The 26,195-nt window shown below is 44.1% G+C and overlaps 1 protein-coding gene across 1 annotated transcript in view; it reads left to right on the forward strand.

The window, feature by feature from the left end:
- The window catches only part of INPP4B (inositol polyphosphate-4-phosphatase type II B), an 853,440-nt gene that overhangs the window by 521,543 nt on the left and 305,702 nt on the right, over positions 1 to 26,195 (forward strand). Inside the window, exon 12 of the mRNA XM_030192243.1 lies at positions 21,051 to 21,228. Coding sequence (XP_030048103.1) covers positions 21,051 to 21,228 — 178 coding nt within the window. The remainder of the gene's footprint in view (positions 1 to 21,050; positions 21,229 to 26,195) is intronic.

Here is a 26,195-nt window from a genome sequence, read left to right on the forward strand (position 1 = left end):
TGAAGGAGGCGGCGCTCCCGACGTCTCTACTAGTCTTCCCTTCGCTCAGTGTTCCGCCTTCTTCTGACATCAAGGAAGTGACGTCAGAAGAAGGCGGGACATAGAGCGAAGGGAAGACTAGAGACGTCGGGCGCGCCGCCTCCTTCACTGACGCTGCGCCTTCGTTCGCTGCCGGAGGTAAATTTAAAAGGGATCTTGGGGGGGGGGGGGAGAAGAGGGCGGGCAGTTGGGACATGGCCCAGGGAGCGGGAGGGCAGCGATCACCTTCACAGGGGGGGGGGTGCAACTGATCACCTGCAGGGGGGCGCCACAGACCCTTGGCACGGCCCTGTATAACTTTGATGTTTGCCTTTTCCAAATTCTTCCATATATAGGATGATCATTCTAATTCTTGATTGTGCTTTACAGGGTTTTTTTTTATAAGTTTCTCCAGAATGTTTCTGTTTCACTTTTAATTAGTGGTATTTTTACTGTGCTAATGCTCTTTCCCAGTTCCCTGTAGAATTGTTTTGGGTTCTCTCTAAACAGTTTATTTAGATGTTTCCTTCCTATCTCTGCAGTTTTTGTGCTTCAGTCACTATTTTTAATTTATTATTAGAACATATGAATTTAAGGTCTTCCATTGTTAACACAGTTTGTTTCAGTTTAGTGTTTTGGATTTTTCTCATTATCCTGGCACGGTATTGTATTTGATTAATTCTGTGATATTAACAGATTCTCCCTTTATAAAGATTATGACCTTATTCGTCTTACTTATCATACTGTTTACTTTAGGTGTTACATTTCAACTTGGGCAGTCTTTCCATCTTCTGAAATAAGTCCAGCATATTTATCTCTTTCCAAATAGTCACTAGGAGTATTATCATGTATTCTTCCGTTCTAATAAATAAGACAAAAATTTGGCAGACTGACCATCAGGCTTATTTTCGAAAGGGATCGCCGGCGATCTTCCGACACAAATCGGGAGATCGCCAGTGATCTCTCAATCCCGGCCAAATCGGTATTATCGAAAGCCGATTTTGGCCAGCCCCAATTGCTTTTTCGTTGCAGCGCTGGCCAACTTTCAAGGGCGTGTTGGTAGGGTAGTGAAGGCGGGGCGGGGTTACAAGATGGCCGGCTTCACCTTATGAAAAATAAAAACGCTGCCTCGAACGAGTATTTCGCTGGGCGGATTTGGTCCATGTATTTTTAGGACCAAGTCCCAAAAAAGAGCCCCAACTGACCAGATGACCACCGGAGGGAAGCGGGGATCACCTCCCCTTACTCCCCAAGTGGTCACCAACCCCCTACCACACAAAAAAAAATTAAAACATTTTTTGCCAGCCTCAAATGTCATCCCCAGCTCCCTGACAGCAGTATGCAGGTCCCTGGAGGAGTTTTTAGTGGGTGCACTGCACTTCAGGCAGGTGGACCCAGGCCCATCCCCCGCCTACCTGTTACACTTGTGGTGGTTAATGTTGAGCACTCCAAAAAACCCCCAAACCCACTGTACCCACATGTAGGTGCCCCCCTTCACCCCTTAGGGCTATGGTAATGGTGTAGACTTGTGGGCAGTGGGTGTTGGGGGGGGATTTGGGGGGCTCAGCACACACGGGAAGGGTACTATGCACCTGGAAGCTAATTTTGTTTTTTTTTAAATATTTTTTAAGTGCCTCCTAGAGTGCCCGGTTGGTGTCCTGGCATGTCAGGGGGGCCAGTGCACTACAAATGCTGGCTCCTTCCACGGCCAAATGCCTTGCATTTCGCCGGGTTTGAGATGGCCGGGTCCAGTTTCCATTATGGCTGAAAATCGGACCCGGCCATCTCATCTAAACCTGGCGATCTGCCGGCGATCCTATTCTAAACCCAGCAAGCGATTTGGCTGGCGCCAAGCGTATTTTGAAAATATGCTTGGCTCCACCCGCTTACGGCGCCGGCTCCGAAGATGGCCGGCCATCAATTTCGCCACTGCTGTTCGATTATTCCCCTCCATGTTTAGTAAGTCCCAGGATGTACCATGCAGACTCCACTGTTTTGCAGGATGGCAGTGCAGAGGGAGAAGCAAGTGGGCATCACTTCTGCCTCTCAACTTAAAGGTACATGGGGGGGGGGTGGATCTGGGGGGTCTGCAGGGAGGGAGTGTCAGGGTCCAATAGACAACCATGGATTTTTATGGGGTGTCAGGGGATCACTAGGGAGAGGGTTAGGGGATCAGAGGTCCACTAGACCACCTGGGATTTTTTCAGGGGGAGAGGGAGGTGTCAAGCTGATCTGCGGGCCATCTCTGGGATTAGGTTGGGAGGTCATCTTTGGAGTTGGGGAGGGAAGCCAAGTTGCAGGTCTTTTACACCTCCTGTGATATGGCATTAAAGCTCCCGTGTTGTGCTTAGACTTCTGTGTATCTGCGCTGCTGAAACTACATCCCTTGGAACACCTATGCCCAGGGAATTAACCTTATGCCATGATTTTCAATATGTGTTGAAGGCTTTCTGCATGGTTAACTTTGTGTGCAAAACCACTTTCTGTATCGTGCTCCCCTGAAATTGTGCACTGAAGTCATGCAAAGACTGAGAACGCTTCACTGCATTGGCCTTCGTAACAGGTTTTCTTCTGCTGATTCTTTCTGAGTCTCCTGTTTTTCTTTCTCCATACACATAAGTACATAAGTAATGCCACACTGGGAAAAGACCAAGGGTCCATCGAGCCCAGCATCCTGTCCACAACAGCGACCAATCCAGCCCAAGGGCACCTGGCGAGCTTCCCAAACGTACAAACATTCTATTCATGTTATTCCTAGAATTGTGGATTTTTCCCAAGTCCATTTAGTAGTGGTTTATGGACTTGTCCTTTAGGAAACCGTCTAACCCCTTTTAAAACTCTGCTAAGCTAACCGCCTTCACCACGTTCTCTGGCAACAAATTCCAGAGTTTAATTATGCGTTGGGTGAAGAAACATTTTCTCCGATTTGTTTTAAATTTACTACACTGTAGTTTAATCGCATGCCCCCTAGTCCTAGTATTTTTGGAAAGCGTGAACAGACGCTTCACATCCACCTGTTCCACTCCACTCATTATTTTATATACCTCTATCATGTCTCCCCTCAGCCGTCTCTTCTCCAAGCTGAAAAGTCCTAGCCTCCTTAGTCTTTCTTCATAGGGAAGTCGTCCCATCCCCACTATCTTCAGATGCTTCCGCCTAGGCTTCCCCTCTGTAGCTTCATGTCCTTTTCTACAGAAACCTTCAGCTGTGTTAGGATTTTATTGCTCCCTTACTGCTTTTCTTTGATCTTTAAAGATGGGGATCTTCAACTTGAATCAGTCACTTTTTGAAGCTTTTCCTGTGGCATTGTTCCTCTGTCCCTGAGTTTTTGGCAAACTCTCTTGATTTTCCCTCTTGATTGAAATGCAGGGTTTGTAGCATAAAGGTCACAGTACACTATCATCTCTTTATCTACAGGAGTCCATTGAATTATAGCTATCCTTTGAACTTTTTCATGAACTTGTGTTGTTTATCTCTTGCTGCAGTGTGTCCCTGAGCAATTCCGCCTTTGGGCTTTATCTGCAGTGGTGTTACCTTCATCTGCAGTGTCTGCACTATCACTACTATCATCTCTAACTCTAGTGTGTAAGCTGAAACTGAGGAACAAATTTGTGCGCTGGGCCTTGAGCATCTGCGCATGCTCAAGATCTGCCGGCTCCCCGCTCTCTCTCTGAGATTCTCAGAATTATTTGAGTTAGTAGTTTTCTCCATTTTTTGAGAGGAAAATTATCATCTCAGTTTATACTCAGGTTTATATTCAAGTATATATAGAGGGGCATAATCGAACGGAAAAAACGCCTATGTCCATGGGTGTTTATCTCCGAGAACGGGTCCGTGAAGGGGCGGGCCGAACCGAATTTTCGAAATAATGGACGTTTTTGAGCTGGGCGTTTGGTTTTTTTTAGCGATAACGGAAACTAAAAACGCCCAGCTCAAAAACGTCCTAATCCGAGCCATTTGGTCGTGGGAGGGGCCAGGATTGGTAGTACACTGTCCCCCCTGATATGCCAGGACACCAACTGGGCACCCTAGGTCAGTGCGGTAGACTTCAGAAAAAGCTCCCACATGCATAGCTCTCTTACGGGTGCTGAGCTCCCAACCCCCCTTCCCCAAAACCCACTACCCACAAATGTACAACACTACCATAGCTCTTAGGGGTGAAGGGGGCACCTACATGTGGGTACAGTGGGTTTTGGAGGCCTCCCATTTACCAGCACAAGTGTTACAGGTGGGGGGGGGATGGGCCTGGTGCCGCCTGGCTGAAGTGCACTGCGGTACCCACTAAAAGTGCTCCAGGGACCTGCATACATGCAGGCCTCTAGGACTGGTTGCTGCTATATAACATTGGCACACCAGTTGACACCTGAAGACTAATCTCTCCGAAAACGTCCTTTATTGGAATAACCGCGTTTACTCACAGTTAACTGCAGATCAGAGCTTGTGCCCCACTGGCAACGAGTCTCCCTGGTACTGAGATGAGCAGTAGGTCAGAGCTGGCAGAATGCTGTACAATGCCCTCTTTCAGCCACATTCAAGGTAAGAACTAAGTTGTCTAACGTGGCTAACACAGGAAAGGGAACTAAAACTGGCTTACAAAAATGGCCACTACCGCATGGACTACAACAGGAAACACAACAGGGCACACTCTGACCCAGTAGGCAGGGGGAAAAGCACCATGGGAGTAGAGCCTACCAACATCGTGAGACTGTAACACAAGCTAATGAAATCACGGAGCCCAATACCCTACACCCACCACAATGCAATGCTGATGTGACCCTGTAGTGCACCCGAGAGCCACATCTGACCCAGGGAAAGGCTGTGACAGGATCGAACACATTCTGCTGTCATGGAGGGTGGGTACGGCATTTGAGGCTGACATAGAGGCTGGAAAAAAAGTTTTTAAAGTGGGTTTTTTTTTTTGGTGGGAGGGGGTTAGTGACCACTGGGGGAGTCCGGGGAGGTCATCCCTGATTCCCTCCAGTTGTCATCTGGGCAGTTGGAGCACTTTTTTGGGACTTGTTCGTGAAAAACAAAGGGTCCAAAAAAAGTGACCCAAAATCGCGGTAAAAACGCCTTTTTTTTTTTTTTTTTCGATTATCAGCTAAAGACGCCCATCTCTCCTCGGCTGATAACCACGCCCCCGTCAACTTTATTCGTTTCCGCGACGGAGTGCGGTTGGAAACGCCCAAAATCGGCTTTCGATTATACGGATTTGGGCGCCTTTGCGAGACAAACGTCTTTCTCCCCGTTTAGGTCGCACTATAGGCGTTTTTCTCTTTCGAAAATAAGCTGGATGGTATCTTTCTTTTCTGGTGCATTTCACCCAAGTGATCATGCCTCCTGGGGAAGCTCTACGAGTCTGTATATCTTTCTGTGTACATAGTTACAAAGATGGACATACATACAAACACACACATACATACAGTGGTGGAAATAAGTATTTGATCCCTTGCTGATTTTGTAAGTTTGCCCACTGACAAAGACATGAGCAGCCCATAATTGAAGGGTAGGTTATTGGTAACAGTGAGAGATAGCACATCACAAATTAAATCCGGAAAATCACATTGTGGAAAGTATATGAATTTATTTGCATTCTGCAGAGGGAAATAAGTATTTAATCCCTCTGGCAAACAAGACCTAATACTTGGTGGCAAAACCCTTGTTGGCAAGCACAGCGGTCAGACGTCTTCTGTAGTTGATGATGAGGTTTGCACACATGTCAGGAGGAATTTTGGTCCACTCCTCTTTGCAGATCATCTCTAAATCATTAAGAGTTCTGGGCTGTCGCTTGGCAACTCGCAGCTTCAGCTCCCTCCATAAGTTTTCAATGGGATTAAGGTCTGGTGACTGGCTAGGCCACTCCATGACCCTAAGGTGCTTCTTCCTGAGCCACTCCTTTGTTGCCTTGGCTGTATGTTTTGGGTCATTGTCGTGCTGGAAGACCCAGCCACGACCCATTTTTAAGGCCCTGGCGGAGGGAAGGAGGTTGTCACTCAGAATTGTACGGTACATGGCCCCATCCATTCTCCCATTGATGCGGTGAAGTAGTCCTTTTCCCTTAGCAGAGAAACACCCCCAAAACATAACATTTCCCACCTCCATGCTTGACAGTGGGGACGGTGTTCTTTGGGTCATAGGAGCATTTCTCTTCCTCCAAACACGGCGAGTTGAGTTCATGCCAAAGAGCTCAATTTTTGTCTCATCTGACCACAGCACCTTCTCCCAATCACTCTCGGCATCATCCAGGTGTTCACTGGCAAACTTCAGACGGGCCGTCACATGTGCCTTCCGGACCAGGGGGACCTTGCGGGCACTGCAGGATTGCAATCCGTTATGTCGTAATGTGTTACCAATGGTTTTCGTGGTGACAGTGGTCCCAGCTGCCTTGAGATCATTGACAAGTTCCCCCCTTGTAGTTGTAGGCTGATTTCTAACCTTCCTCATGATCAAGGATACCCCACGAGGTGAGATTTTGCGTGGAGCCCCAGATCTTTGTCGATTGACAGTCATTTTGTACTTCTTCCATTTTCTTACTATGGCACCAACAGTTGTCTCCTTCTCGCCCAGCGTCTTACTGATGGTTTTGTAGCCCATTCCAGCCTTGTGCAGGTGTATGATCTTGTCCCTGACATCCTTAGACAGCTCCTTGCTCTTGGCCATTTTGTAGAGGTTAGAGTCTGACTGATTCACTGAGTCTGTGGACAGGTGTCTTTCATACAGGTGACCATTGCCGACAGCTGTCTGTCATGCAGGTAACGAGTTGATTTGGAGCATCTACCTGGTCTGTAGGGGCCAGATCTCTTACTGGTTGGTGGGGGATCAAATACTTATTTCCCTCTGCAGAATGCAAATAAATTCATATACTTTCCACAATGTGATTTTCCGGATTTAATTTGTGATGTGCTATCTCTCACTGTTACCAATAACCTACCCTTCAATTATGGGCTGCTCATGTCTTTGTCAGTGGGCAAACTTACAAAATCAGCAAGGGATCAAATACTTATTTCCACCACTGTAAAGACACACAACAGACAAACTTTACCATGATTTTTTTGCACCCAGTACCCAGATAGGAGGTACAAATGGAGGAAGGTGAAGCGCATAATTTTGTCAGGCCATAATTTTTCAATTTCTGTTCTCATATTCTCTCAATTTATTCTGTGTTCCTCATTCAGGTCTCCTGAGAGTTGGTAAGGCAGCTGCTTTCATTTGTTTATGAGATATTATGCATAAGTCATTCCAGGATAATCTCATAGAAAATAAATTGTGCTCTTTTTTGGTGCTATTGGAATAGCAATACGAGCACCACGATTACCTGAGCCCAAATCTACTGTATATATAATGAAGGTACAGGCACGGGTTAAAAGCTGATTTTAACAGCTTTGAAAATGTGTTCGTGCTGGGCTTACTGAGTAAAGCTTATTTCATTTAAAAAAAATATCTATGCCAATTCTTCAAGTCATCAAGGATAACCAAAATATCCTAATCTACTTTGAGGGATCTATAGGCTAATAATACAAAGAGTGTGCTCAAAATCTGCACTAAATTTTTACCCCTGATTTTTGTTCTTTCAGTGCTAATATTTATTCTTTATTTTTATTGTAATGATGAGGTGCGTTGAACAAAGCACCTCTTATAAAAGGACCTGGCATAGAACCATGTTTCTAGCAGGAAAATACTTGCTTCAGGGGTCACGTACTACAACATAAACAGAAAACTAAATAAGCAGATGAGAGGCACAGTACCAGTCTATCCTATATAATAATTCTCACCTCCAACGTTCTATTGGTCTTGCTGCCTGTGTTCGTGACTTCTTCGCTGTTGGTCTGCTAGGCTCCGTAGCACAGGCTGACGTCACCATAGCCATAGCCCTGGGGGCAGGGCTGTCCTGGGAGTGGGCGGGGCACATGGCGTGTCCCGTGTCCAGCCGGCTCGGTGCTCTGTGCAGCCTGCGGGTGCTGCAGCCCGGTCCGATCGCCCCGGAGTCCTGGTTCTGGAGAGCGCTGCAGCTGTGGTACTGGCCGTGGGGGGGTAGGGCACGTTGCTGGCGTAGTCCGGGTTACAGAGCAGCGAGGCCCGTGAGAAGTAGACGCGGATCACGGCGCCGCCGGGGATGGCGATGGGAAAGAGCGGGGCAGGCGGCAGCAGCCAGGCCGCGGCGATCAGGAGCCGCACCCGCCGCCGGCTCATCAGGTGCCTGTAGCGCAGCGGGAAGAACACTCAGAGAGAGGGAACCTGAAACTCGGAGGGAGGGAGGGGAAGACCCTGAAACTCAGAGGGAGGGGACGACCCTGAAACTCAGAGGGAGGTAGGGAGGGGGGGATGACCCTGGAACTGGGAGGGAGGGAGGGGGCCCCTGGCACACACTCTCATTCTCACACACACTCGCTCTCTCACAGACACACTCGCACACAGTCTCATTCTCTCTCTGTCACACATTCACTCTCTCTCTCTCACAGAGTCACTCTCACACACACTCTCTCAAACATACACACTCCGAGGAAAACCTTGCTAGCACCCGTTTCATTTGTGTCAGAAACGGGCCTTTTTTTTACTAATGTTGAAATAAAGACGAAAATGGTAACAATATTCACAATTATTTTTAGTTTTATGCACATTTTTGTGGCTATTTTGTTTTTCTTTTACTTGTCTCATTAATATGTTTTATCTTTTGTTGTTGTGCATGCATTTATTTTTCTGTTTATGTTATAGTACGTGTGACCCTTGAAGCAGGCGTTTTCCTGCCAGAACTCTGTCCCGTATGAGGTCCTTTTATGAGAGATGCTTCGTTCAGTAAATATTATATACCTATAATTGGCTCGTGGAAGTTTCTGGTCCACCCCTCCTTCTCTGTGTTCGTTGGACTGTACGTATGGATCTTGTTCTCATCTTTGGTTATCATGAGCTATTAAAACAAAATCCACTCACCCTCCAGGTTCTGTAAAGGTCGCTCAAATTTGCATACAGAAAGTTGATTGCTCTCCTGAGATATGCACGCAACTTAATTGGTTAATGAGCCAGTAACAGTCTATAATTGGATACTAACAATCAATAATTGATGTCAATTGGTGCCAAGATTAGCACGCGCATATGACTGCATGCTATTCTATAATACGGTGTGCCCAAATCCCGTAGCGCACAACCCAAAAAGGGGCATGGATGGGTAGGAACATTCCGAAAGTTGCACGCGGTGTTATAGAATTCCAGGAATGTGCGCTCAATTTGCATACCAGGATTTACACAAGGTTTCAGTTGTTATAAGTCCTGGCGCCAATAGTTGGTCACGGGAATTGGCGCTTTGTGCACTTCTATAAAGACTGCTTATCCCGGAATGCCCTTTATAGTATAGAGGTGAATTCTATATATGGCACTGAGAAAAATTTCTATTCTATAAGCTGCACTTAAAGTTAGATGTAGTTTATAGAATAGCGCTTACACCCAGGAATCACACCTAACATTAGGTGTGGCCATTTGCACCAACTAAAACGTGGTGTAAATGTATGCTTCTAGATTAGACGTACATTACTACTACTACTTAACACTTGTATAGCGCTACAAGGCATACGCAGCGCTGTACACCATACACGTAAAGACAGTCCCTGCTCAAAGACCTCACAATCTAAATAGGACAGACAAACATACAGAACAACTAAGAGGTAAGAGAATTAAAGAGGTGGGGATAAAAGGGCACAGGGCAAGTGAGCAGTAATTAGGAGTCAAAAGCAGCGTTAAAGAGGTGGGCTTTTATCCTGGATTTGAAAATGAGCAAAGACGGGGCTAGACGTACATGTTTGGTAAGTCTATTCCAGGCGTGAGGTGCAGCGAGGTAAAAGGAACGGAGTCTGGAATTAGCAGTAGTGGAGAAGGGGACAGACGAGAGATTTATCTACAGAACGGAGTGCCCGAGGGGGGGGGGCTTAGGGAGAGACAAGAGTGGAGAGGTACTGGGGATCGGTAGAGTGAATGCACTTATAGGTCAGTAAGAGAAGTTTGAATTGAATGTGGAAATGGCTAGGGAGCCAGTGAGGTGACTTGAGGAGAGGGCTAATGTGAGCATCCCCCCTTATTCTAAATCAACGTGCGTAAATGCTATAATGCCTTTGTATTGCTCCTTGGTGTGTCCACACCTTGAGTATTGTGTTCAGTTCTGGTCACCGTATCTCAAAAAGGATATAGCGGAATTAGAAAAGGTTCAAAAAGAGCGACTAAAATGATAACGGGGATGGAACCCCTCTCCTATGAGGAAAGACTAAAGAGGTTAGGGCTCTTCAGCTTGGAAAAGAGACGGATGAGGGGAGATATGATTGAGGTCTACAAAATCGTGAGTGGTGTAGAACAAGTAGAAGTAAATCGATTTTTTACTCGTTCCAACAGTACAAAGACTAGGGAACACTCAAGGAAGTTACATAGAAATACTTTAAAAACAAATAGGAGGAAATATTTTTCACTCAACGAATAGTTAAGCTCTGGAACTCATTGCTGGAGGATGTGGTAACAGCGGTTAGCATATCTGGGTTTAAAAAATTCTTGGAGGAAAAGTCCATAGTCTGCTGTTGAGACAGACTTAGGGAAGCAACTGCTTGCCCTGGGATTTGTAGTATGGAGTGTTGCCAGGATTTGGGTTTCTGCCAGGTACTTATGATCTGGCTTGGCCACTGTTTGGAAAACAGGATACTGGACTAGATGGACCATTGGTCTGACCCAGTATGGCTACTCTTATGTTCTTATGTATGTTCTTACTCATGCGTAAAATTTAGGCGCAGATCCCATGCCTAACTTAACACATGTAAATTCTAATTAAATCTAATTAGTGCTAGTAATTAACAAGCCAATTATTGGCACTAATTAGCTTGTTATTAATTTAAATTGCACACGCAATTTGGGCATATGCCCAAATTTGCGCATGTAATTTGTGGTAACTTTTATAGAATTAGAGGGATAGTGCTGAGCACTGATTTCTCAGCGCCTAATTTTCGGTGCCATTTACTGAATTTCGCCAAATATGCATAAAGCAAGTGGAAGCCTTATGCATAAAAATTCAAGGATATCAACAATCAATAAGACTCACCCACATGACTCCTGTTTTGATGATGATTATACCTCATACCGTGTCTCCCAATCTCTTTATGCTCATCCCCCAGTCTTTTCTTCTTAATCTTCCCTACACCATACCCCTCCCAATCTCTTTTCCCCTTGCTGATCCTATCCTTGTTTACCTCTCAATGTGAATTCACACATTCTTAAAACCTTACTATTACTATGTTCACTACAGTTTGTAATATTCTCCTCACTAGATTTTGTAATTCTACTTACTATGTAAGCCACATTGAACCTGCTATGTGTGGGAAAGCGTGGGGTACAAATGTAATAAATAATGTAACGGGGTAAATTTTATTAGATAATGTCTTTGCCAAAGCAACAAGAAGGCACCTGTTCTATGCATTTTATAAAGGGAACATAGGTGCATATATACTCTTATAAAGTAAGTACCCAGAACCAGCCCCGATAGCCTGCAAATTCTCAAGAACACTGCTCTGAAATATGCGCATACAGGCCATTCCAACTCTACCTCTTCTCTATCCAAATTACATCTCAAGGAACAACTGGGCCCAGCACATGCAGAAAGGTGCATGACATTTTCGGCACAGATACTTAAACACAGGTATTTATCTGCACAATTTTAGAAAGGTCCTTTTTCAAATCTACATGTGGAAAAACCTTTATAAAAATTACCCCTGTAGTACAAAAGCATCCCTCATCCACACCACATAATCATAACAGTATAATGCACTATTTCGCACATCACGGCCCAGATTCTATATATGGTGACTAAAATTGCATGCGCAAATTTGGCAGTGCGGCCTAATTGCGTGCGCAACTTAATTGACTAACAAGCCAATCGGTGCTGATAATTGGCCAATAACAAGCAATTATCAGCACTTATTGGCATTAATTAGAATTAATTACAGTGTTGAGTACAGATCCCCGATATTCTGGAACACTGCGTGCATCTTTTGTGGATGCCCCGACCCATCCCATGACCATGCCCCTTTTTTACATTGTGCGCAATCCAATTTAGGCGCCCATCAGAATAGCGTGTAGCCGGTTCGGCACCCAAATCATAATTAGTGACAATTAAGGGCATGTTAGCTCCAATAATGAAATCACTGGAGCCCATTGGGTATTGGGCTCCCAAACTTGGTTGACCTCTGTCGAACCTAGGGGTGAAAGTTTAAGGAAGAAAACTCATCGTACCTGCAACAAATGGTTAAACACCTGCAAATTTTATACGGCCTGAATTCCAGTTAATAGCTGCAGCGTCTGGGTTTAGCTGTTCACTGTTTGTTTTCCAAGGTTTCTTGATATTACACATTCCATCACAGCGTTCTTATTACCTGTGATTTCTATCCCTCAATTACTATTGCTGTTTTAAAATTTTAACCTACAGTGATATAATAGCAATAATTGTGCTTTGCAAAAGATCTAATTATACCTATTATTGTCAGTGGAAAATCACCCACCTTTCACGAATACATCTTCTTGAAGTAAATGCTGGCATGAATAGACTTTATGCACATTAACATGTTGAATTGATTACATGGCTCAGATTCCGCTTGGCTTATGAAATTCTTGAGAATACATTGGAGGCATTTCTGTTTCTATAAGTGAGCACCTTCTTTCAGGCACCCAAATGCCACGCAGTGAGAGCCCTGTTCTTTAATGACATCTGGGCACCCGGATTCTGTTGACGCACCTTACATTTTTCATGTCCATAATTACACCAGTCATAGACCTGGCATAACGGCAGGGGCCTAAATTCAGCAAGGGCACAACTTAACTTACAGTGTTCTTTGTTACACGCTATAACACGCACACCCTTGCAGAATAACGCTTAGGTGCCCTATTAGCACATAGGGCCAGATTCTATATATGGCGTCTAAAAAACTGAGCGTAATCTATAAGATTTAGCTGCAGTGTATAGAATACACTTAGTCGATACCGTAGTGCATAAATCTATGTGCGTCCATTAAAAACCTGGTGTAAATCCGTGCTGACCCGTATTCTGTAATTATGCACAGAAATTTTGGAATGCCCACAAAACGCCTATAAATACTTCCATAAGCATGCCCCTTTTAAGCTACACGTGTTTATTTTGAACTGTTCGCTTTGCAATTTAGGTACAGTTCTTTATAGAATACGCTTAGTGATTTCTGTGCATAAATTAGTGCTCGTTATTGCTTGTTAAGTGCTGTTAAAAATGCTGATTGGCTTGTTACGCCAATTAAGTTATGCGCTTATCTCCGCACGGAATCTAGGTGCCATATGTAGAATCCAGGGTTAACATGTAAAGCTACCTGCAAAAATATTCTGTATATTTATTACTTCTGGGGGAATTTTGCACAATATAATTATAAATTCTGCACATTTTATTTGTAAAATCTTTGCACATAGTTCCCCCATTGTAAGGGCTGGCATCAAATACCCCTACCCCATCTTCCAGTTGGCCATTACCTTCCTGTAGAACTCCACTCCATTCCCATGGAACGCACACACACACACACACACACACACCTACCTCATCCACTTTTTTCTAGCCCCTTCCCAACACACCCCATCCACCTTGTTTTCAGCATCTACATTTTTTACAGACCCTCCACTCTCTGTCTCCATCCCTACACACTCGCCGTTCCAGCATGGGAAGAAGAGGAGCTACACATCGGGCTGCTTCCTGCTCATCTGCCGTCCCAGTCCTGACTGTTCCTTTGAGCCATACAGGTCTCTGTACAACCACGTAGCTTAAAGGAACTGCCAGGGAGGAAGCAACGCGACCTGCAGAAGTGCAGCTCCTCCTCCTTACCGCGCTAAAGCAGTAAGTGTGTTGGGAGGGAGGGAGACATCTGGAAAATGAATATCTGTGTCACTCTGTACTGCAGAAGCAGACTGCGCAGAATTCTGCAAGGGAAAGGCAGAATTCTGCGCACTGCGGAAGTGGGGAATTCTGTGCAAATTTTACATCACACAGTGGTGCAGAATTCCCCTAAGAGTTAATTTATGTAAGCAAGAGGTGCATAAATGAGAGCCCATTTATTGTTTCTTGAGCCCTTCCCACCACCCATTGACCTGGAATTATTTGCCAGAGAATGTAGTAAAAGTGGTTACCTTAATGGTTTTAAAAAAAGGTTTGGATGGCTTCCTAAAGGGGCATTTTCGAAAGAGAAGGGCGCCCATCTTCCGACACAAATCGGGAGATGGGCGTCCTTCTCTTAGGGTCGCCCAAATCGGCATAATTGAAAGCTGATTTTGGGCGTCCTCAACTGCAGTCCGTCGCGGGGACGACCAAAGTTGAAGGGGGTGTGTCGGGGGCGTAGTGAAGGCGGGACTGGGGCATGCTTAAGAGATGGGCATCCTCGGCCGATAGTGGAAAAAAGAAGGGCGTCCCTGACGAGCATTTGGTCGACTTTACTCGGTCCATTTTTTTTCACGACCAAGCCTCAAAAAGGTGCCTACACTGACCAGATGACCACCAGAGGGAATCAGGGATGACCTCCCCTTACTCCCCCAGTGGTCACCAACCCCGTCCTACCCTAAAAAAATAAATTAAAATTTTTTTTTGCCAGCCTCAAATGTCATACCCAGCTCCATGACAGCAGTATGCAGGTCCCTGGAGCAGTTTTAGTGGGTGCAGTGCATTTTAGGCAGGCAGACCCAAGCCCATCCCCCCCCCCACCTGTTACACTTGTGCTGGTAAATGTGAGCCCTTCAAAACCCACCCGAAACCCACTATACCCACATGTACAAATATACATATACAAATATCCAGAACTGCCTTACATTATTTGCTTGTTAACTACTAATATGGTTTATCATTATCATGTTACCCAAGATCCTTCTGTAATGCTAAATGTATATTTTCTTATATGTCTCCACTATTCATGATGTATTGTAAGCCACATTGAGCCTGCAAAGAGGTGGGAAACTGTGGGATACAAATGCAATTAATAAATAATTAAATAAATGTAGGTGCCCCCCTTCAGCCCTTAGGGCTATGGTAGTGGTGTAAAGTTGTGGGGAGTGGGTTTGGGGGGGGGTTGGGGGGCTCAGCACACAAGATAAGGGAGCTATGCACCTGGGAGCAATTTGTGAAGTCCACTGCAGTTCCCCCTAGGGTGCCCAGTTGGTGTCCTGGCATATGAGGGGGACCAGTGCACTACGAATGCTGGCTCCTCCCATGTCCAAATGCCTTGGATTTGGTCGTTTTTGAGATGGGCGTCCTCGGTTTCCATTATCGCTGAAAACCGGGGACGACCATCCCTATGGACGACCTAAATGTTGAGATGGACGCCCATCTTGTTTCAATAATACGGGTTTCCCCGCCCCTTTCCTGGGACGTCCTTAGAGATGGGCGCCCTTAGAGATGGTCGTTCCCGTTCAATTATGCCTCTCCACGGCAACTAGTTAATGATGCTTGCTTTTCTCTCTCTCTTTTTATTCCCCCCTTAATACTAAACTAGATCCTGCAGTGCCTGCTAGATTCTATCTGTTAGTGCTGTGATACAAAGTTTTTAAAACTAAGTGGAAAAGACTGTGGAAATTAGTTGATAAAATTTGCTTTTTATATTTTTATTTTGCCTAACACTAACCTGCAATTCCTCCTTTAAACCCCAATCTTTAAGTTCCCAAACCACAAAGCAAAATAGCATTCACTTACCAGAGAAATAGCCTCTCGGAACTTCTCATGTAGTTATGGCTGGTTAAACCAGCTAATTTTCACGAGCAGTCAGTAAGATCAATAGAGCTATGATAGGATCTGTCAGATACACGCACCCACATCCACTTTGGCTAAGAATTTTTATGAGCCAAGCATTCACTGGAGGGGGAGGGGGAGTTGCGTAATCCTCATCAATTCCTCCTTATAGTATTTTCTCCTGATCCATATTTTATTCTCAACATATTTTTATCAGAACCTTTCATATATATATTTAGAAAATTTTCTTTAAAGCTACAAGCATGATAGCTGTGCCAGAAATTATGGATTTACAATTGAGATGTTCTGTTGTAGGAGACCACCTTGAGACAGCGAAAAGTGAAACATGGATTTGTGTCGGAGACAACCGGTCTCCACTGTTTGCTATTTTACTTGAAGAACGGAGAAGCTAAGCTTAGTTGAAAGCTAAGAACATTGGTTTTAATGTATAAGAAATATTCTGATAAAAATATGTTGAGAATAAAATATGGATCAGGAGAAAATACTATAAGGAGGGATTGATGAGGATTACGCAACACCCCCACCCCTAGTGAATGCTTGGCTCATAAAAATTCTTAGTCAAAGTGGATGTGGGTATGTCCTCCCACTTAGCCATCTCTCTCCTCTTCAATCAGTCCAAAACTCTGCTGCGCAACTCATTTTCCGCCAGAGTCGCTATGCTCACATTAGCCCTCTCCTCAAATCACTTCACTGGCTCCCTATCTGTTTCCACATTCAATTCAAACTTCTCTTACTGACCTATAAGTACATTCACTCTACCGCTCCCCAGTACCTTTCCACTCTTGTCTCTCCCTACGACTCCCCTCAGGTACTCCGTTCTGTAGATAAATCTCTCTTCTCTGTCCCCTTCTCCTCTACTGCTAATTCCAGACTCCGTTCCTTTTATCTCGCTGCACCTCATGCCTGGAATAGACTTCCCGAGCCTGCACGTCTAGCCCCGTCTTTGGCCGTTTTCAAATCCAGGCTAAAAGCCCACCTCTTTAACGCTGCTTTTGACTCCTAACCACTACTCACTTGCCCTGTACCCTTTTACTCCCTCCTCTTTAATTCCCTTACCTCTTAGCTGTTCTGTCTGTTTCCTTGTCCTGTTTAGATTGTAAGCTCTTTGAGCAGGGACTGTCTTTTCATGTATGGTGTACAGTGCTGCGTATGCCTTGTAGCGCTATAGAAGTGATAAGTAGTAGTAGTAGATCCTATCATAATTCTATTGATCTTACTGATCGCTTTATTGTAAGATTGAGAATATTAGAGAAGCTGAGCATATTTATGATTGATGGAACTGTTGGCTCCCGTCCTTGTTTGTATACTTAGAGTGCATTGTCGATCATAGGAATATATGGGCATCTCTAGCATTCAGCACATGCTTATTTTTAGGACGTGCTGAAAATGCTAGCACGGCTTTGTAAAAGTCCCACTGAGGAGGGTCTTTTACTGAGGCGCGCTCACGTTTTTAGCATGCACTAAAATTGGGCACACGCTAAATGTTAGAGATGCCCGTAGGAATGCATTTCTAATGTTTAGCGCACACCCAATTTTAGCACGCGCTAAAAACATGAGCGCGCCTTAGTAAAAGGGGGTCTAAGTGCTTAAGGTGCCTGTCTGAAACAGATAGAATGCTTCTTTTCGAGTAGGTGACGATGTTTCTAGAAAGATACCAAAGAATTTTCACAGTTTCACAGACAGGAAAGCCCCAGAAGCCTAAAGTTATCAGAAATTAGGAGAAGTCACCTTATCTTATCTATATATATAAAACTCACCCTCAACGTTCTATTGGCTGCTGACGTCACTGAAGCCAAGGTTCGTATGTTCGAAGCTCTGAAGCCTCGAAAATCACAGTCTCTGGGCCCCGCCCTCGCGTCAAATGTTATGACGTTGAGGGCGGAGGCGGAGCAATTCACCGCCCTTGCGTCAAACGTTATGACGTTGAGGGTGGAGGCGGAGCAATTCACCCACATCGACGACGGGTGGGGAGGGGGCCACAGGAAAGCCTTGCTAGCGCCCGTTTCATTGGCTCCAGAAACGGGCCTTTTTTTTACTAGTAACTTATAACTTACTCTATCATTTATGAACTTTAATGCAATATCACTTTGTATTTCTCATTCCGGAAATGGCGATCGCCATTACGGCATAATGTAAGCCACATTGAGCCTGCAAAAAGGTGGAAAAATGTGGGATACAAATGCAACAAATAAATAAATCTAAAAAAAAAAAGAAAAAATCCACTCTGGAGGTCACATTAGAAGCCTTGCAGAGCATGTGTTCAAGAAATAGTGGCATTTAAATGTGCAGATTGCACACGTGTGTAAATGATGATGTCCTGACCTAGGGGATGTCTTGGCTGTGATTTGGGTTGGCCATAATATTATATATATATATCTCCCATTTTACACTAGGAATAATACATGTACAGCTTTTTCACAACAGAGAGCTTGTTTTGGTCACGACTTGAAACAAATGATTGAGGGGCAATAGTGTTTTGCCACCTTTTCTTCCAATATTTTGTATATTCTTTGAACTATAAATATTTACCTTTTTAGGGCTTCGCTCCTCCATGAGCTGCACTTACACGTAAAATTTTCTAAAATCAGTTCCTTATATCATGTTTAACTGTACAACGAATTTGCCTTGAGTTTGGCCACCCATCTATTTATCCCGGCTGACTCTGTACCACCCATCTTGTCCCCATCTATATGTCTGCACTTGGCCCCTCGGCTGCATGGTAAACTGTGTTGTAGAAAAGCATTAGCAGGCATATCTCTGTTATTTGACAGTTCTAATTGTGTGCGTTTTAGATATTTCATTAGTATTATGCTGACGTATTATATCTCTGGTATTTGAATTTCAGTTCTGTTAAATGTGTATATTTTTGATCCTGTTTCATGGTAGGCCTATTATTAGGTTTCAATTTACTGTTTACCTCATTTATTGTATTTATGTTTATTCTTGGTTATTTTACTATTGTTGTGCTGTTAACAAAATTGTAAGTTTTATGTTAAACTGTACCTGCTGTACACCGTCTTGGGTGAATCTCTTCATAAAGGCTGTTAATAAATCCCAAAAAATAAAATATTGCTCTTATACGTATAACACTTCCATGTACATGTGCCACATTTATTTGTGAAATTTGCCATGTGATACCCTTCTTTTTTTTTAATGTTTTCTATAGCTTTTTGAAATTGATGCTCCTACTGTACATGCTTTTTGTAAAAGACAGGGGGAGCTGCAACCCTCTCAAACTGGATGCTCCAATTCGTATGTCAACATCCTGTGTAAAATGAAACTTTATTTTTTAAGGATCATTTTGAGAGATACTGTATGTGCTGTGAAAGGAGGACACTTCTTAGGGGCCTTGTTTACAAAGGCGCGCTAGCGTTTTTAGCGTGTGCTAAAAATTAGAGCATTCTAACTGTGTAGACGCCGATAGGAATATTAATTGTTTATTATGACATTTATACCCCACATTTTCCCCTAAAAGCTCAGGTTCAATGCGGTTTACATAACAAGTTACGATGAAGCATTACAAGACAATATTAATTCAAGAATACAACTATATTAAAAAAAAGTTTCATTTCATATTAGCCGAACACAGATCTAAAGAAGTGGGCTTTAAGAAAACTTCTTAACGAAATATAATTGACTGAGTGTCTGATATAGTTGGGTAATGAGTTGTGGAGTTTGGAAAGAAAAATTAGCATTATGGATAGTTTTCTGGTTAAGGTTTTATTATGGGCATCTACCCAGTTAGTGCACGCTAAAAACACTAGCATGCCTTTGTAAATAGGTCCCTAAGTCATAAGTACCTAAGTATTGCCATACTGGGAAAGACCAAAGGTCCATCAAGCCCAGCATCCTGTTTCCAACAGTGGCCAATCCAGGTCACAAATACCTGGCAAGATCCCCAAAAAGTACAAAACATTTTATACTGCTTATCCCAGAAATAGTGGATTTTCCCCAAGTCCATTTAATAATGGTCTATGGACTTTTCCTTTAGGAGGACGTCCAAACCTTTTTTAAACTCCACTAAGCTAACCACCTTTACCACATTCTCTGGCAACGAATTCCAGAGTTTAATTATATGTTAAGTGAAGAAAAATGTTCTCCAATTCGTTTTAAATTTACTACATTGTAGCTTCATCGCATGCCCCCTAGTCCTAGTATTTTTGGAAAGCGTAAACAGACGCTTCACATCTACCCATTCAACTCCACTTATTATTTTATAGACCTCCATCATATCTCCTCTCAGCTGCCATATATTGCATTGCATTGCATTTATTTTTTCTTTGGGGGTGGGGGTGGGAGTGGGGGTAGGTAGGAGGAGCTAAAACAGGAAAAACAAGCCTACTTATCTTTTTATCAAAACAACGGTCTCTCCCTCCAAATTCCGGACAGCTGACCATATTGGCTTGGTTTTTAACCACAAACCCCCAGATTCTATATAGCGTGCCTAGAGTTATGTGTGGTTGCGCGTGTAAATGCAGGCGTGTTCTATAACTACGCGTAGATTAATTGTTTTAACAAGCTGTTAAGTGTTATTAACAGCTCTTAACAAGCAATGACGAGTACCAATTGGCAAAAATTAGAATTTACGCGCGTACATTGCTAAACCTTCGATCAGGGACTGTCCTTCCATGTTAAATTGTACAGCGCTGCTTAACCCTAGTAGCGCTTTAGAAATGTTAAGTAGTAGTAGTAGTAGTAATGTACTGCGCCTAAATTCTAACGTGTTGCAGGCAAAAAGGGGCATGGTTAAGGGTGTGGAAATGGGCGTTTCAAAATCTCTGTGCATATATGTACCAGTGCATATAAATCTACGCACAGAGATTTATACCGGCTTTTCGTTTGCATAAATGGACGCGCATAGATTTTGTCGCATGAACTACACCTAAACTGCATTAATTTTATGTGCCTTAAACAGAATCTGGCCCAAAATGTGCTGCAGTTATAACATAAGCTAAACTATAGTGTGTGCATATGTAATACTGACATTGGGGGACCGAGTTTCCAAATCTTGTTCTGTAGGGAGCAATCTGTTGATTAATCAGGCAGTAGCAGTTGGCGCCGTGGGATCTAGTCTTTAGCTGTTCTTCAGACCTTTGGGGAATTAGTAGGGAATTGCAAGATTGTGATTAAAGATTCAGCCAGCTGTGCCAGTTTTCAGCAAGGCCTCACCTGTGAAAGTTAGCGGTGCCTTGGCTTTTCATAAGCAACTGACATTTTTATCCTTGCAGTTAATATTAACAGTGTCTTCTGCATTTATGCTTTACAGCGCTGGCTACCAATGCATTTATTATTCTCCCGAAAACACAGCAAAGGCGAAAGAAATCCTTAGCAGCATCCATCAACTATGGCCTCTCCTATCAAGCCACGCAGATCTCCTGCTTAATTCAGCACGGCAGCGCTCGCCAGACAGCTTGAGGAATTCTTTAAAGATGCTCTCTGAAAAAGTAAGATTCAAATCTTTTCTACTATTAAAAACCGAAATGGCCCCAAGTCCCCTAACTGGTTCCCTCTGTGAGTGTTGTCTGTCTGCATAAATTGCATTTCAGTGTCATGAAATATGAAGTCATTTCTGATATCTTCTGGTTTAAAAAAAAAAATGGTGCTAGTGAAAGAAAAGTTGAGTCCTGTTTCCTTTTTTTTTAATGATTCTGAGGGGGGTAAAGCTAGGACGCGTTGTTCTGCGTGTTTTTGTGTGTATGTGACCTAGATTTGGATGGTAAAATGTGTGCATCCAGTTCCACAGCTCAGCTTATGTAGAAATCTAATTATTTGTCCCTCTGCGGTGGCAACTTTATAAATGAACAGTCGTTCGGGGGTACTTTGTGCAGTAGTTACAGATTGCGTAGGGGGGTTGCTGGGTTCTCCTTTCATCTTGGAGGTATTAAAATAATGCAGTAGGGAAAAAGACGCTCGTTAGTCCTCCGGGTGGTGCAGCCATCTAGGCGTCTCGTGGTGACCTCTGATATAGTGCCTGATTAATGGCTGTAGACCACTGAGCAGCAGCTGCGGTGGCTCTACTTCGGAAATGGGAAGGAACAGTTGAAACAAATAATAAATGGTGATTTTCAAACTGAAAATAGGCTATTAGAGACTTACTTAATTCAAATTGCCTGGTCTCACGCCAGCCTCATAATTGGCAAAACAAGCAATGGTCAATTTGTTTGTTTTTCTTCTTCCCTGTAGTCGTAGTAACAACATTGTGGCCATTTTACAAAGGCGTGTAAAGGCCTAGGCACGCGTCAAATTAGCATTACTGCTCGGCTAGCGCCTGCACCTTGCGGTAATTCCGAGTTTGGTGCATTCTGAAAACACGCGGTAATCGGCAGTGGATGCGTGCCGCAAGGTCACTGCGCGGGTAACGCGTGAGCCCTTACTGCTAAGTCAGTGGGTGGCGTTAAGGGCTCAGGCCGTAAATAGATACGCGCTGGTTTTAGTTTTGCCGCACTTCCATTTCCTGCCCCCCCCCCCCAAACCCCTTTTTTCCAGACACAATGGAGAAATGGTCCAGCACGCGTCCAATACACGCGCCCACACTACCGCTGGTCACTTTTAGGCGTGCCTTTGTAAAACGGCCCCATTATGCCATAGGCAGAAAACACTAGGGCCCCTGATGCTCAGAACCTAACACTGGCGTAAACGCTGATTAGTGCTTGACTAGCACCACTGTTAATCTGCGCAGAATGTTCAGAGGGCTTTACTGAGGAAACAATGTGCACGCCAAAGATGGCCGCAAGCTGTATGTAAATGTAGTTAAATGGATGTTAATGAGGTCATTTGCTATTCTCTCCAAATGCTCACGGAACAGTGTACAAACACAGTGGTGTACCAAGGATGGGGCGGTGGGGGCAGTCCGCCCCGTTTGCACACCGCAAGGAGGTGTAGGGAGCAGCTGTGCGTCTCTCGGCTCCGCCGGATCCTTCTCCCTCCGACGTTACTTCCTGTTCAGGGCAGGGAACCAGTGGAGCTGACAGCTGCTCAACTGCTCCATGCACCCCCAGTAAGTAAGAGCGATGCGCTTGGGTGGGTGGAGGTGATGCTCTGAGGGGGTTCGTGATTCATGGAGGAGGGTGTGATTCGCTGGGGGGGGGGGGGGGGGGGCGGGAACTCAGTGTTGATCCGCCCCGGGTGGCAGCCAACCTAGGAACACCACTGCACAAACAAACCCTGCACATAGTGTTGGAAACCTATTGCCAAATTGGAGATGGAGTTAAGGGGTTTGAAGAAATGATTTCTTATGATTTTCTGTTCAAAATCTGCCACTTTTGATTTGTTTTGGAAGCAAAAGGAAGCCCGTGCTAGTCTCTAAGCGCTGGTACTGAGATATAAATGGGTGCGAATTCAAGCAAACCAGAATGTGAAAGCATGCATTGGCACCTGTTTCCTGCGCTTAAATATGAGCCTTTGAAGTGAAAAAAAAATTGAAAAACGTGTATTTAGAGGAACAGAAGAATGGCACTGATGTATGCTTTACTTTCGAGTTTGCCTGGGCAAGCACACACGAGCTGCGTCTACCGTGAAAATCTTGTGTGCATGCGCCAGGCACATTCCTCCATCTTACTTTTGGTCTCACAGCATGCATATGATTTGCATGTCATTAGCATTGAGCACCAGGGAACTAAGGCTTTTGTGCTGTTCTCTCAATATGAGATGGGTGCTGTTCACTTTAGCGCCGGAGTTCTGAGCATCGGGGCCTGGAAGAACAATTCTATAATCTAGATTCCCATATTTATGTGGTCCTTATCCCCTGGATTCTACCTATATTTTGCTCCAAGATTTCCGTGTAGAAATCTATGCCTATTCCATAACAACGCGCATAACTTAATTAGTTAACAAGCTAATCGGCGCTGATAATTGAATGTTAACAAGCAATTATAGAAACAAAAAAGCAACACTGGGCCTTCAGGATTGAGATGATCAAAGTCTCTTGTTTATTAATTGACGGATAGACCCGACATGGGCCGTGTTTTGGCGCACTGGCGCCTGCTTCAGGGGTCAGATAATCCTGATCAAAAAATTGTAGGTGGTACTATCACAGTGTAGCACCTTTGATGTGGAATGGAGTCTCAATTGCTCCGAGAGCCTGATCAGCATGGACAACGCTGTCAGTCTAAATAAAAGCCAAATAGTTGCGCAGTACTTGGTAAGCATATTCTGTAACGTGCTGCACGTAAATTCTAAGTTGCATAGTTGAAAAGTGGGCATGGTTATGGGTGTGGAATGGGTGGGTCATGGGTGTTTCTAAAATCTGTGCACATTCTTATAGAATATACCCGTTCCACGCCTAATTTAGGCGTAGGGTGATAGTTGATGTAATTGACTGCGACTTTTAGGCGCTATTTATAGATTATACCCCATAAGGTCTAAATGCTAGATGTTCTGATACCAGGTCACGCTAGTGGTCAATTAACTCAGATTTTTGCTTCTGTGAAAAATATAAAATATACCATAAGCACATTTTTATCTCTACTTTTCCTTATCAAGTGGCCAAATCATTGAATTTGTTACCTTTGGTCTGAAATGAAATATATGATGTTTCACCACCAAGTAAAAACGTTATTCCTTTTCATCAGGGGCTGTCTGTTCCTGAATGAGTGGGTGTTATCCCCTCCTACCAGCAGATGGAGATAGAGAAGATTGATCTTTTCCAGTGAACTCACTGGTATAACCTGCTGGTGCTCAGTGGAAAACTCCAGTATTTTCTCTGCCTCTAACATATGGTAGATTGTTCAGGCTGGTGCTACTGGTCCCTGGCCTAACTCTATGCTCTGCTGGCCAAGGCCGCCCATGTGGTAGAGCCTAATGGCCGCTCCCAGGTTCTCAACTCTGAGACCCGGTCCTGGTTGAGTGTGGAACCCTTCACCGCTACCCTAGCTATGCTTCTTAGCAGCCATGGAACAAGGCACTGGCTTGGCCCTGTGGGGCCCTGCCTGAGGGATGAGGTTCCCATCTGTTCCCCCTTGTTGCCTGTACACCCTATTCGTCGAGTATATTCCCCCAGGCTCCCCTACAGCTCCTAGGCAAAAAAAAAAAAAACACAACAATTTGGCCCCTTTTTCAGTGAAGCCGGAGTCTCATGACCAGGAGTCTGGTTCTTTGCAATGCGTCCATCCATAAATGAACTTCTGGTTTCACTGTAAGAGCCCCCCCTTTTTTATTAGGCTTAGAACTCATGTTCAGAGCTAAGGAAAATTACAGAATGCTTCAGAATTTCTCTGTTTAGGTAAACAAGCCATACTGTGGGAATGTGGCCACGTTTCTCAGTCCAGGTGGCCAGTCTGAACTCGAAACAGGCTCCACCTTTCCCTTCACATACCAAATTAATTAGAGCTGTGTCTTAACTTCTGCATTCCAACTTATTTTCACACAATCAAAGTTAAACAATCATTTTAATGAGCGAGTGCACTGCCGGTCACTTAAATAGACTTAAAAAGCAATCTCTAAAATCCTTCCATTACAGGTGTCCATTTATAGAATTACCCTCTGTGGGGGTAATTTAATATTCATTTTCACATGTACGTGGCTACCCATGCAAGTAATGGCCTGTTATAAATTCTGATCAGCGTAAAAGTATATGCCTTGGACATGATGGTGTATACTTGCTGGTAGGCATGTATAAGAGTTGAAGTTTTGGTGAGGTGCAGAGTTCACAAGTACATATAGTTAAATAATTTATATGCCTATGTGTATTTAATAAATAGCACCTAGGTAAGTGCCTTCTTGTGCTTATTATCACAAAGCCCCTAGCCTGGGTGCTGAATACTGAATACTTGTTGAATTTAAGCTTCCAGCAGTAACTCAAGAGAAAAGCAAATCAATATGTTTCCATATCTGTAAAGTATTTTAAAACAGTCACTCCTGTTTCTTCTGTGTTAACAGTTTAATAGCTGAATCTTCTATTGATATATAACAAGCTCCTAGCATGTAATGTGGTAATGCAAATAAGCCCCAGCTATCTTTCTCTGGCTGGGCTAGTTAATATGAGGATCAGATCCACCCTGGAGACTACTGCTCGCCTCAGCAGTTGCTCTTCTCTTTAGACAGCTGAGCTTAATTGGGTGTTTTGACTTTAACGTTCAAAACAAGGCCAGCTCCTTTCTCTCACTCTTGATCACAGCCTTCACCAGCCACCTCACCCTGGATAGTGCCAAACTTCAAGACCTTTTTTTTCAGCAAGTCATCATACTGGTAAATATCCTCCACACCTGGCTGATAAAACAAAACTAACAAAAATTAGTAATATCAGGGAATTTCCCCCAAGTCTCAGTTCAAAGAAAACATATCAGCAACTTCCAGTATTTTCCCTAAGTTCATGCCTGACTGCCTTGGCTGTATTCAAACTACACTCTCTCTGAGCACACCACCCGGACTCTCATCCACTCTCTCATTACCTCTCGCCTTGACTACTGCAACC

This window comes from Microcaecilia unicolor, chromosome 2, assembly GCF_901765095.1.
Source record: "Microcaecilia unicolor chromosome 2, aMicUni1.1, whole genome shotgun sequence".
NCBI lineage: Eukaryota > Metazoa > Chordata > Amphibia > Gymnophiona > Siphonopidae > Microcaecilia > Microcaecilia unicolor.